The sequence below is a fragment of the Macaca fascicularis genome, chromosome X, assembly GCF_037993035.2.
Source record: "Macaca fascicularis isolate 582-1 chromosome X, T2T-MFA8v1.1".
Classification (NCBI taxonomy): domain Eukaryota; kingdom Metazoa; phylum Chordata; class Mammalia; order Primates; family Cercopithecidae; genus Macaca; species Macaca fascicularis.
The window spans coordinates 135,911,034-135,923,655 of NC_088395.1; the positions used below are offsets into that span (position 1 = coordinate 135,911,034).

General features: G+C 53.5%; 1 protein-coding gene and 1 long non-coding RNA gene across 2 annotated transcripts; one reads left to right on the plus strand and one right to left on the minus strand.

Moving 5' to 3' along the window:
• The first annotated feature begins 716 nt into the window (after nt 1-716).
• LOC141409383 (uncharacterized) lies at nt 717-2,975 on the plus strand. The gene is made up of 2 exons (XR_012429861.1): nt 717-855; nt 2,034-2,975. It is a non-coding gene; the product is annotated as an uncharacterized lncRNA (long non-coding RNA).
• On the minus strand, nt 2,705-12,402 carry APLN (apelin). Its single transcript, XM_005594539.4, has 3 exons — nt 12,009-12,402; nt 6,062-6,233; nt 2,705-5,363 (listed from the first exon to the last, which is right to left on the minus strand). Exons 1-2 carry the CDS (start codon nt 12,073-12,075, stop codon nt 6,067-6,069), a joined length of 234 nt encoding a protein of 77 aa, XP_005594596.1. The 5' UTR covers nt 12,076-12,402; the 3' UTR covers nt 2,705-5,363; nt 6,062-6,066.
• Between the last annotated feature and the right edge of the window lie 220 nt (nt 12,403-12,622).

The window sequence follows — 12,622 nt, forward strand, 5'->3', positions numbered from 1 at the left end:
TATTGTGTATGGCTGCTTCTGCACATGCCAGAAACTTTACCTGCGTCATCACAGTCAATTCCGACCACAGTGCTAAAAAGTAGGCAGCAGCATCAAACTCAAAGAGGTTTGAGTTGGGATAGAGACCATATGGCTCAAAAAGTCAAGAAAACTATCTGGCTCTTTACAGAAAAAGTCTGTTGGCAGCTGATTTGAAACATTCAAGGAAGTGTCCTGGATGCGACTTGGACTTTTGGCTGAAGTCCAAGACAGCGGCAAGGGGTGTCCCTTGCTGGGCTCCTTCTCTGAGCACTGGCCAGTACATAGGAAAAGCTGGATTTTCAAAGGAGTCCTAGAGAAGAAGCCTTCCTTTGGAGAGTTACCGAGAAATGCTGGCTAAGTCAGCGGCCCTTCTCAAGCTGGGAGAGGAAGACATTGAGTAAATCTCTGCCATCTCCTCTGGCAGTTAGCTGGCACAGGCACACTCTGGTCAGAAAGAAACTTTGGATTGAGACATTTCAGTTGAATAACCTTTAGGCTTGGAGAATTGAATTCTGTAAGGACCTCAGAATGGCTGCTCAGGCCAGTCCTCATGGTTCCCTAAATGCAGAGGAGCCCAGCCCCTACAAGGGGTACCGAGCCAGCCAGGCCTACGGGAGAGTCTGAAATGTTAGATTTCTAAGCAGTTATGGCTCATTTTACACCACACCTGGGGTCCTGAAAAGCTGTGTGTGGTCTGAGTCTGTTTGCCTCCCTAATCTCTGTCATTTCAGAGGCTGCCTAATTCCGGATGGATTTGAAAGAGTGTTGGTTTTCAGGTTCTCTGCCCCCACTCGTCAACCTCTCAGCTCAGGACCTCCAGTCCAGCAACAATCAGTTAAGTGAACTCCTATTTCTTTTCCTAAGCTCTGCATTTTGAAAAACAATGCCCTACTCTGCTTCTGTTGTATTTATTTGGTCAAGATATCTCCAAAGGGTAGTAGCAACGCATATCATATGTCCAGCCTTCTTTTGGTTTGAGGTCTAATTATCTTTACAGAAGCCACCAATTTTATTTTCCTTATCCCCTGCCCCAAGGAGGTCACACTTGCATCCACCCAGTAGTATCCAGTGGACTACATATGTTCCATGGACCCTGGTGGCTGCTCCCCCTTCCTTGTCCCCGCCGTCACTGCCCATCATCCTTTCGCCATCTTAACCAAATGCTATTGTGCCTTCTAGGGCCTGTTTTTATCACACTTTTATTAGCTTTCCCTGATCCCACCAGTCCATAGCGTGCCATCTTGTACTACGAATTCGTATTGTATTTACTAAGAATATCAAACACAGCTGGGCGTGGTGATTCATGCTTGTAATCCCAGCACTTTGGGAAGCCAAGGCAGGCGGATTACTTGAGGTCAGGAATTCAAGACTAGCCTGGCTAACCTGTCTCTACTAAAAAATAATAAATAAATAAATAAATGAATAAATAAATAAATAAATATACAAAAAATTAGCCAGGCGTGGTGGCGGGTGCGTGTAATCCCAGCTACTTGGGAGGGTGAGGCAGGAGAATCCTTGGAACCCGGGAGGTGGAGGTTGCAGTGAGCCGAGATCACGCCACTGGCTTCACTCCAGCCTGGGAGACAGAGCGAGACTCTGTCTTGGGGAAAAAAAAAAAAGAATATCAAACACGTTTTGTATCTAATTCTTCTTTCTAGTTAGGGGACCTTCTGTAGTACTGTAGAAAGAGTTTGCCTTGTGGAATTTGAAGACCAGATTCTAGATTCACTTATCTAATTCACTGTACACTTATGGGTCGGTATTAAGTTGTCCTGCCCCATGCTCCACCCGCTTCTCCTTGCTTTCACGTGAATTTAGAACTTTGGGGATGATTAGGGAGGTTACAGACTAATCAGCATAAAGTCAGTCCACCTGAAACCTCTGCCTAAAACCAGTTCCTCTGATGACCTGTTTGCCTAAAAGTCAAACTAGTAATTTTTAAATAAGGCATTTTGCACCAGTTTTCCCAAGAGGCACTTCCAACGTAACATGATTTTTTTTTTTTTTTTCAGATGGAGTCTGGCTCTGTCACCCAGGCTGGAGTACAGTGGCGTGATCTCAGCTCACTGCAACCTCTGCCTCCTGAGTTTAAGCGATTCTCTGGCCTCAGCCTCCCGAGTAGCTGGGATTACAGGCGCCCGCCACCATACCCAGCTAATCTTTGTATTTTTAGTAGAGACGGAGTTTCACATGTTGGCCAGGCTGGTCTCAAACTCCTAACCTCAAGTGATCTGCCCGCCTCGGCCTCCCAAAGTGCTGGGATTACAGGTGTGAGCCACTGCACCCAGCTGTAACACTGCATTTTTAAATCACTATCACAACTTGCAGCATTTTGTCAATAATGAGATTGTTTTGTATGCTTGGGGGTGACTTTTTCTATTTTCTCTCCTATTGAACATTTTTATGACTTTTTAGGGAGTTTGTGTGAAGACCCTTTCTTTAAAATTGTATATTTCTAGCACTAAATATTTGTCAAATCTATAGGATTTCCCATGAGATTTATCAAATGAACCCATTTCGATCCCTCCTCTCTGCTTCTCACTGAGTTTTGCTTTGTAATGTGTATGCATGTGTGCACCTAATGGGTTTATTAACCAAATTAGCATGTACCCAATGTTCCCTTCTGTTATGCAAGATATTGGCATTTTGACAACAAGCATGAAGTGAGACAGATGGGGCAGAATTATATTCAACTCTTTGCATTTTATTATTCAGGCTATCTCATTTATCAAGCAACTCCACTTTGTGAAACATAAAATGATACAAACAGTCATTATCAAATGTATTTATTACTGAAAACATAACATTTTTCAAGAAAGGCAAACTGGCTAAAAAGTCCTGAAAGTGTTCAAAAGTAGATAAAATAGCAGAAGACACCCACCAAGGATACAAAACAATTTTTAGTAGCGATCCTGCATTTAATCAGCATGTTCTTAAATAAATTGCTTTTGGAAAATTCTTTAAATGACACTGCCAAAAAAATGAGGACACCCAAACAGATGCCAGAAAACCTGTAAGGGCTGGATTTTATGTGACCTGGTCATTAAGCATAGGGATTCATTTTGTGAGCTCGTGGCAAATCGGTTTGAGGCCAGTTGACCTAGAACCGATTTGGGATGCAGGCACTTACCTCCCTGCACGTGCAATATGTGGGCATGGGGACAATCATGGCCCCCAGGGGAAAGGAACGCCCCTCCTGAACATGACCTCCAAGAGTAAGGGCGAACTGTCAGCTTTTAACTGTTTATTTTAAAGACATATTTACACAGAACAATCTTTACAAACACATTGAACACAGGGGAAGGGAACAATTTTTTAATGAACAGGGCCTTAATATCTTTGCATAAATTAGTATAAGAATCATAAACAACCACTTTAAATAAGGCAGCCCCCCCAGCCCACCCACTACCCTCCTCTGTTCCCTATCTCCCAGCTTTCTCAGCCGTTCCCCACTTTCTCCCCTTCCCCACGGGGCTGGGCTTGGCTGCAGGTCATGGCAGGCCGATGAGGCAGGAGATACAGAAAGGAAGCGGGGAAAGAAGGCCCAATCCCTGATGGGGGCGTCAGTGGCAGAAGAGACTTTCTGGGCATCGACCAGTCCCCACTCCAAGCATGAGCCTTTAAGCAGCAGCAGCATTAGCAGCAGCAGAGGTAAAGGAAGGCTTGTGGGGGGGCGGATAGGCAAACATTGGGGTTATTGTGGGACTTGGGGGGCCCTGACTCCCCCGTCCCCACACACACAAAGTTGGGCATCAGGCTCTTGTCTTCCCTTTCTCCCTCCTGGGAAGCCTGCTCAAGCAATAGGTGAGAAAGCTCCCTCCAAGGAATGGCTGGTGATGGCCCCTCACGGAAGCTGGGGCCTCCCGGGGAGAGGGTGCTATTCCTGCTGCACTTCCTCCCATCCTTCTTTCCTTCCTTCCCTTCCTTTGCTTTCTTTTCTTCCTCCTGTCCCTCCTTCCTTCTGCCCTTCCCTTCCTTCTTCTCCCCTCTCCACCTCCCCCAAAGGAAAAGCCCTGGAAGGAAGGTCCAGTCAGCACGAAGGGGAAGGCCATGGAGTCCAAGGATTGAAGGCTACCTCATGCTCCTGAAAACCAGCACCACTGGCGTTGAACGGTAGTCTCAGTTCCTGAGCTGCCCCTATGACAGTACCCCGGGTCTGGGAATGCTGCCAGAATGGGGGCAGCTGACCAGTTATGGAACCTTCCAGCCCAGCTGGGGGAATGGTGCAGCAGGGGTAAGTCAGGGAGGTGGGAGCAGCTCCGGCCCTACAACAGGATAGTTCACAGCCAGCTTGCCTCTCCCTTCTCTTCCCCTCCCAGCCACCCCCAGCCCCAGCCTCGGGAAAAGGCACTTCATTTGCTTTGAAAAGACATCATCAAGAGGGAAGAGAACATCATAAAGTAGGAGATGGGAGACCTGGTCCCCATTCCGGCTCTGCAATGACTCCGAGCAGGTCACTCCCCTCTCCAGGCTTCTATTTTTGCAGGCGTTTGCCTAAGAAGGCTAAGTGGATCTCCAAGGGTCCTTTCAGTTCTAATATTCTGTGATTCTTGGCAAAAACAACCTCTTGCTTGGCTTTTACTCCTGGGAGGGTATAGAGCCATGTCAGACCCAGCACCCTCCCCTCCTGACTTAGAGTTTGGGCTAGCTGGGGATGGGGTGTGGGGGCAGGAAGAAGGGAGTATTGGGAGGCACAGTAAGGCAAGAGAAGTGACAAAGGACTTCATAGGCCCCTCTCCTTTACCTCTTCCTTAACTGAGTAAACACCGATGCTCCACCCACTTCACCAGAGCTCCCCCCGCCACACTTCTGTGCCCCCAGTGTTCCCTGTCTGGATCCCCGCAGCCAGCACCTCTTAACTAGAGTCTCCCCTTGCTTTTCTCTGCATTCCTCCCTGGAGGCCAGGTGAGGGGTCCAACTGACAGGAAAACAAGGGATCTGCTGGAGCCCGCAGAAGGGAGCATTTCCACCCCGGGCCCAGGGCAGACATGAGGAAGGAAGGCCCAAGTGAAGGGTTGGGGTGTTAGATGAGACAGGCAGGGACTAGAGCAGTGGGGACCTGGAGAAGAAGGGAGGCTTTCCGGGGCTGGGTCTCCAAAGTCAGTCCAGGGAGGGGCCAGGAAGATGGACTGGACGGATCCTTGTGAGAGAACGGGAATCATCCAAACTACAGCCAGAAACACGCCACTGGGGGAAGCAGGCAGGTGAGAAGAGCCAGGCCCATCGGTGGCTACAGCAGGTGTGAGGTGAGAGCTGAATGGACGTGAGGCCTCCAGAGAAGCAGACCAATCTATGGAGGAGACAGAACCACAGGGGGTGGGCACTTGGGGGCCCCTTCAGTCCTAAGGAGACAAAAATGACAACAGAGAAGTCATGGACATATCCTAGACTAAAGGAACTCCCCAGGAAAGGAGAGGAGACCCCTTTCTCTCTCTTCCCCCAACTCCACTCAGCCCAAACCTCAAGCCCAAGGCCCCTGAGTTGGTGCCTGCCTGTCCCCATTGCAGTGGGACAGCCAGCAGACCAAGTGAGGGACAGAATTCAGCTCTCCTCTCTCTGCTGCCGCCTTGGTTCTTCCCTCCTTCTCACAGCTCCAGGCAACCACAGCCACAGCTGTCCTCTTGTTCTCTGCCTGAGAGCCCCTAGAGTTCTCTGCCTCCTTCCCCAACTCTGGTGACAATCTACACTGGACATCTGTAGGTTTGCCCTGGGCACCCCTCCCCAGCCATTAAGGTCCACCAGAATGTCTAGAAATCTCTAAGCAGGCCAGCCTCCCCAACCCCAGGCAGCAGGGTGGAAGGAAGACTGGCCCCAAGTGTCAAGCCCCTCTCTGGGCCTCAGACGAGGAGATCGTCTGTAAAATAAAGGCGCTAGACAGCTGCCCCATAAGCTGTCTTGCCAACTCTAAGTCCCTGTGCGTGTGGCGCCAGGACTGCTTGATGGATGTGTCTGGCCAGTGCTGAGCTGCAGGGTCACCCGGCTTCTAGGCTGTCCCTCTCCCTCCGCTTTAGCGCTGTCCACTGAGCAGAGGCTCAAGTACCTGCTTCAGAAAGGCATGGGTCCCTTATGGGAGAGGCGGGGCCGCTGGCGGCGGAATTTCCTTCGACCTCCCTGCCAGGGCCCTGGCCCGTTCCTCGACCCTCTGGGCTGCACCAGGTGGCGGACATTGCCCTCTTCCAGCCCATTCCCATAGGGAAGCTGCATCAGGGGCCCTGCAGGAAGGAGAAAGCCTGTTAGTGAGGAAGGTTGTTGGAAATGAGCAGGGGCCGCAGACCACAGGCCCACGGGAGGGGTGGTCTCTCCATGTGGCGGCACTTCTCATAGATTTTCTTTGTTTCTCTTGTTCATATTGAGGGAAAATATGCCATTTCTGCACTGTCCTGGCACAAACGGAACCTACTACTCACATCTTGCCATTGATGCAGCTGATTTTCTGTCCTTTTGACAGTTATATCATGTTGCCGACAGGCACAAGTGGGTTCTTTGGAACATCATTGGGGGGTGTGCACTTTGGGGCATCATGCCTGTACTTGGCTGGGTGGCAGGAGGCAGTAATCACCATGGCACCCCTGCGACTGGTACACTTCAAACATTTTAGACATATGACATTACAATGACCCTCCCACCACCATGTACCCATCACCCGGATTCAACACTTATCCAGATGGAGTCACATATGCTTTAGTTATCCCTTTTCTATTTTCCTTGACTGCAGTATTTTAAAGCAAATCCCGAACATCACGTCATTTTACTCCTACATCCTTTGATATGCAGGATGACCCACTTTTGAGTACTAGGGAGCTCATATCTCGCCCCTGGGTGTCTCATTGGTGGTTAGGCCTCTCTAGGGCACCAAGTCCTCCCAGTGGATGGGGCTGGGCTAGGCAGGTTAAGAGGGAGGGGTCTCCGACTCAGCCTGCCTCATACTGTCACCAGATTTAGAAACCTGAGACCAGATTTAGAGACCAATAAATACTGCACGAATATTTGAAAATGAATAAATGAGAGAATGGTCACCTTCAGCAGCATGTCCGTGCACCAGGAGCAGGGTGCGCTGCTGCAAGTTGGTACCTCCCCATCAATGCCCTACCTCCTGAAATTCCTGGATCACACCCTGCATCCTGTGTCTCATGTAAATTCCTTCCATTTCAATCTCAACTGGCTTCTATTCTGCACTCTGGGGCTCCTCTTTACATCTGTCCACATCTGTCAGGAGGCTTAGAGTAGAAGCTTCCTGACACCAGACTGAGCCCTGACAATGGAATCCAAGTGGGGCAGGGTATCCTTGGGTGCAGTAAGGGAAAAGTCATGCAGGCCGACTCTCATGAAGCCTACAGTCCATGCAGGGAAGCTGAGCTGCTACCCCCAAAACAAGCCTGGTTGGTGACAGCAGGCTGTGTGCGGAGATGAAATGGTGCCGGGGAAGAGGCAGCCAGGCAGGGTACTTGTGCAATGCCCAGTACGGGCCTGTGCAGATACAGCATCTGAGGCCAGAGATAATGAGTAACAGTCTCTCTCCCCCTGCACACCATCTGATTTGCCTGCATCTAGATTCCTGTCCCTCGAGCCCCATTGCCATCTACCCAGGAATTCCCACCACTTGCTCACAGTTTCCACAGAGCCTCCCATTGGATGCTCACACCCCAGTGATACCGCTGGCAGTTCCCCCTTCCCCTCTGCCTCTGCCTCCAACATCCCCACACTGTTCCTTCCTTGGCTCCTTGGCTCTTGTGAGTCCTCCTCCACTTGCACACAATTTCCAAGTGTTTAGGCTCCTCTTGGGCCAAAAGTGGGCGGGTTTGGCCTTAGGGCTCTCTTCCCCCAGGGCTTCTGGGCCTGCAGTTCTCCCCACTCACACCCAGACATACCCACCCCCTCCACAAATACATACATAAACACATATTCTCCAAGCCTGCACCCTCCTTCCCTCTTTCCCCAAGAAAAATCGCCAGGTCCATGAGGACCCCGCTGTTGAGTTGGGTCATTTGGTTAGCTAGCCACAATTCCATGCCAACTTGTTCCTTAAATTCATAACCTATGAGAATTAAAAGAAAAATTATCTTAGCACTTTGGAGCAGTAAGTATGGATGGAACAAGTGGGCTGCTTCTGTCTGACTATCACAGAGCTACCCTCTTGGCGCCATCTGTGAGGGGGCTGGGGCTGGAGAGGGGGAGGAGGGAAAGACCTTCACTAAGCTCCCCACCACAGCTGCTTCAGCCTCTGCCTTGAGTTCTGGGGTCCCCACAAGGCTCACCATGATCACTGAGGATGGATCTGAATGATGCTGATAACGCAGGGGAAGGACCTAGGGGCCTTGTGAAGTGAACCAAGTCAACTCTTGGCTCTCACCTCTGCACCTTGAACTGCTGGGGGTGCAGAAGGGATGGGGCAGTGGCGCAGGCCATTGTAGCTCAGGGTGGTGGCAGACATGGAGAAGAGAAGCACCGTGCCAGGAGGGGGAGGGCGTCATCTCCATGTGCTCAGCACCCAAGATTGTAAGTCTGTGGCAGTCAGAAAGGGAGGGCTAGAGGCCGTATGTCAGGATGAGGAGCAGGGTTGGTGGTTCTGACTCTGGCCAGGAAGATGTCTAGACTCTAGGTCTGCAGAGAACCGCTCTGAGCTGACTGAGCCCCCAGCCAGGCTCTGGAGACCAGCCCCGGGCCTCTTGCATCCCTCCCATTGGGTGGGGGACTCATTGTCCTCAGCATCACCGAGCTCTGCTGGCTCCTCCCGCACTCTGAGCCCATCACCCACCTGTTTCCTACTTTTGATTCTGAGTCTGGCTCACCATCAGATAAGCTGACACCTGAAACCCTGGCTTTATCCTGTCCAAAGGAACAAATTAGAGGTTGTTGATTCTCATCACTGCAGAGGTCTTGACTGTACAAAAGAATTCCCCTTTAGAAATGGAGGCCAGCCCTAATGCACTTAAATATTTTCTTCTAGCTCATTTGCTACGTAAAAGGAGGCTGGAGCAATCCCCCAAACAATCTTGAGCCTAGAGAGATTGGAGCCATTGCCTGCTGAAGCGCCATCAGCCATGAAGCTATAGCATCTCTATGCTGAGAACCGCAGTCGGGGGAGGACAGGATTTGACTTTCATGCAATCTGAACTCCAACCCTGCCAACGCACAAAGAGGTACGTGCGACTTTTCAGGAACATGCCAGCCTCATCAGGAATGACGCACCTGTTTTTCCTCTCAGTCTGGCCTGTCTTGTGATGACTTTAAAAGCCCAAATGTGTCCTCCGTTGGGGACCCCGCTGGCAATGCCCCTCCACTGCTCTGTGGTCCTGCATGTGTCTCTTTGTCTGCCCAGCCCCCCATCCTAGTCGCCTTCTCCAGGGCCCTGTGCTGTCTCCAGTGCCAGCTTTGCTGCCCTGGGATACATCATGCTCTGTCTGGCGGCCCTCTGCTTCCCTTGCCTTAGTTCTTTGCGTGGAGAGGCCTGGCTCAGGTTACACGGGTGCTTAGTGCTAAGGACTGGGGATGGAGTGGAGATGCCCTTCCCTGAGCAGGAGGGGTACAGTAGGCTCTCCTCACACTCCCACTGTGACTGCAGGCTTTGAGCTGGGCCTGCAGAGGGGGAGGAGAAGGGGAAAAAGAGAGGTACTCAGAGACTGAGGGACACTTGGCCCTGGCCCAGGAGTTCTCAGACTCACAAGAGCAAAGTGTATCCGAGGTCAGGAGGCAGTGGAGGAGTGTACACGGTGGTATCGGGGTGATGAGGGGTCGGGGGCGGACATTCCAAGTCAGGACAGACTGTGGAGAGGAGGAAGTATGGTTTTCAGGCTGGAACTTTGACTGGGGACTCTGGCCGGGGACAGCATGTCAGTCTGGGCCAAGGACAAAGTGGTTCTGGGATTCCTACTTCTAACCCAGGACAGGAGCCAGCAGGAGCAGGACATGTGTACCTGGACCCTTGGCTGGTGGCCACCTCCAGGGACGTGCCCCTTCTTGGCTCCAGGAGAAGTCAGGGAGTAGAGAAGTCAGTGAGAGCCCTGAAAGTTTCCAACATGAGGCTTGAGCAAAATGTGAGGGCAACGAATTTACCCAAATCAGAGTAGACAGATTACCTAATGAAGACGGGGGTATTAAAGCACGAAGTGGCAGGCTCTGGACCAGCCACACCGTGTTCAGGCATCCTGGCCAACTTCCCTTCCCTTGAAACCAGCTGTCTCCCCTTTGCTAGTACTGTCCCAATGACTGGGCCCCAGGAGGGTCTGAATGGTTGTCTATTGGCTAGGAGTCTCCCCACAGCCTGTGTGGGGAGCACCAAGTGTGCAGATCCAGAAGCCCCACCTTCCTCTGGAACACTCTCTCTGCACCCAGTCTTTTTCTTCCCTGAAGGCACCACGCTGGACTATTTGCCTGTGGTGGTATTGTACAAGTATCATGCCTTGTTAATGACACCAGATGGTAGGCTCCCTGAGGACAGGCTGGTATGGTGTATCATTTGTATCTTACATTTGTATCTTACATTAGTATCTTTTGCTCCCTCTGTTACCTGCCTGATAGGAGTTTCTATGGAAAAAACCTGCCCACTTCTTACTGTCGTGGTGGCTGACTTCATGCTCAGGTCTTGAAGAGAGAGATCACTGGCCAGCTACCTGGAGGCAGGAGGTGCCAGCCCCAACCACCACGCCTTTCTGAGAAGTCAGGCAGTATTCCCAGGGCCACAACAGGGCCAAAAAGCAAGAGCAGAGAAAGGAGGTGGCCTGCGATGAGAGGCAGGCAGAGCTGGCTGGACCCCTCGGAGGCTCCTGGGCTGCATGCCACCCTCCTGTTCTGGAGGGTTTGGAACCACGTAGGACCCTGTGCCCTTGCCCTAGGAAACTCGTTGCTCTGCCTTCTCCTTCTTTCTGCTCCCACCTCCCTGTGACTCCAGCCATGGTCCTGGCGTTAGTCCACCTGGTCTTGGCCTTCCCCTTGTGTGGTGCCAGGCAGGCAGCAATGACAGCCAGATCATAGGACTGTGGCAGCTGGAGGTGGGAGCTGGCAGCCCCAGGAGACATTGACACGCAGAGGACAGGCAGCCCGGGATGGGGCTGCTGGGGCGTGGGTGGGGACCAGGCTAGGGGCGGACGTGGGCACTAGTGCCAAGTATTGGCAGGTGAGGGCAAAAGGACTCCCCTTTCCTGAGCTGCAGGGAGGGGTTGGGTCAGGTGCTGTGCTTCCTCCTTTGGTGCTTAGCGACAGGGAGACTAAGGTGAAGCATGCCCATGCCTGGGACAGAAAGAAAGGCTGGAGCCAGGATGTAAGAGAACCAAGTATCTGGGGGTGGGATGGAGGCAATGGGGAGGGCATCCTGTGCAGGGGAGGAGGCCAGCCAGGACCTTGGGGTTAGGGAGGAGAAGACCAGCCCAGCCCGGCTGGGCCCGGCCCTGCCTTAGGGAGGCTGCCTCTGCTCACACATGCAGGCCAAAAGGAGCAACAGCTGGGCTCCATGCCGCCACCCCCTCCGCGCACTCCTGCCTATGCAACAAGTGTCACGTCTGCATGTTGGCACATCATCCCCGGTTTCCCGCGCCCCTGGACCGGCGGGAGGCTCCCAGCCTTCAGGGACCAGAAGACGTTCAACATGGGAGCCCAGCCCACCCGACTCTGGTCAGTTCCTTCCATCGATCCACGAGGGAGCGGGCATGTCCCCGGCCTCCACCCTCACCACGCGGGGTGCAGGGCATGGGGCACGCGGCGCACACCTGTGGTCCTGCGCTCCTGGGACTGCGAGCGACAGTTAGGAGGGTCAAGGTGACGGGCAGATGATGCCAGAGGCCAAGTTGAGCCCCGCAGAAGAAGCGGTTCTTGCGGCCAGCCGCCCCATGGCCCGGGGCGCCCTGTCAATCTGCTGCCTGGCGCTGGCCGGCGCGTGGCTGCTACTGCACGGCTCGCGCCGGGCTCCCCGGGAGGCGGGGAGAGTGCGAGGAGGGCGGAGGGAAAGGAGCGCGCCGGCTGCAGCCCGGGCGAGCGGGAGGGCGCGCACTCACCTCCACACACCGCGGTCAAGGAGAGCCAGAGCAGCAGGAGCGCCTGCACGCAGAGCCGCAGATTCATGCTGCTCCTCGGGCCGCCGCGGCCCCGGCGAGCCGGCGCGGGGGAGGAGAGGTCGGGCGCCAGGAGGCCAAGAAAGGCGCAAGCCGCGGCTGGCGCGTGCGGGCGCGGAGCTCGGGAGGCTCCCTGGCCGCTGAGTGTGCGCGCTGAGCCCCGCCGCTCCCGCTGGCCGCCTCCGCTCTTCTGCAACCTCCTCTCCCGCCGCGGGGCAGCGCCGCGAAGCTGGCCTCGGCGGCTCCGGGAGCGGCAGCGGCGAGCTCTTTCCTAGCAGCTGGTTGCTCAGCCGCGGCTGCAACTGCCCCTGACCCCGGCTGCCAGCGAGAATGCTCCCCGCTCACTCCAGGGGCTGCATTTTGTAGCTTGTGGCTTGGCCGCGAGCCCACTTGGTCATGTGGTCATCGGGAGGGCTAGAGGGGGGGCAGGAAGAGGGAGAGGGAGCGAGCCTCCCGCACCGCCCCCCTCCAGGCACGCACTCTGCAGCCCCAGCCAGAGCGCGAGAGGGAACCCTGAGGTGGCCCCACAACAAAGGCTGCGCAGCCTCTCTGACAAC

What these genes read in the sequence shown, in the direction of transcription:
- APLN (XM_005594539.4), bottom strand. Translation starts at nt 12,075, where the DNA reads ATGAATCTGCGGCTCTGCGTGCAGGCGCTCCTGCTGCTCTGGCTCTCC. An exon ending in CTTGACCGCGGTGTGTGGAG is followed by an intron (nt 6,234 to 12,008) that starts GTGAGTGCGCGC and finishes TCCTTCCTGCAG; the next exon opens with GGCCCCTGATGCAGCTTCCC.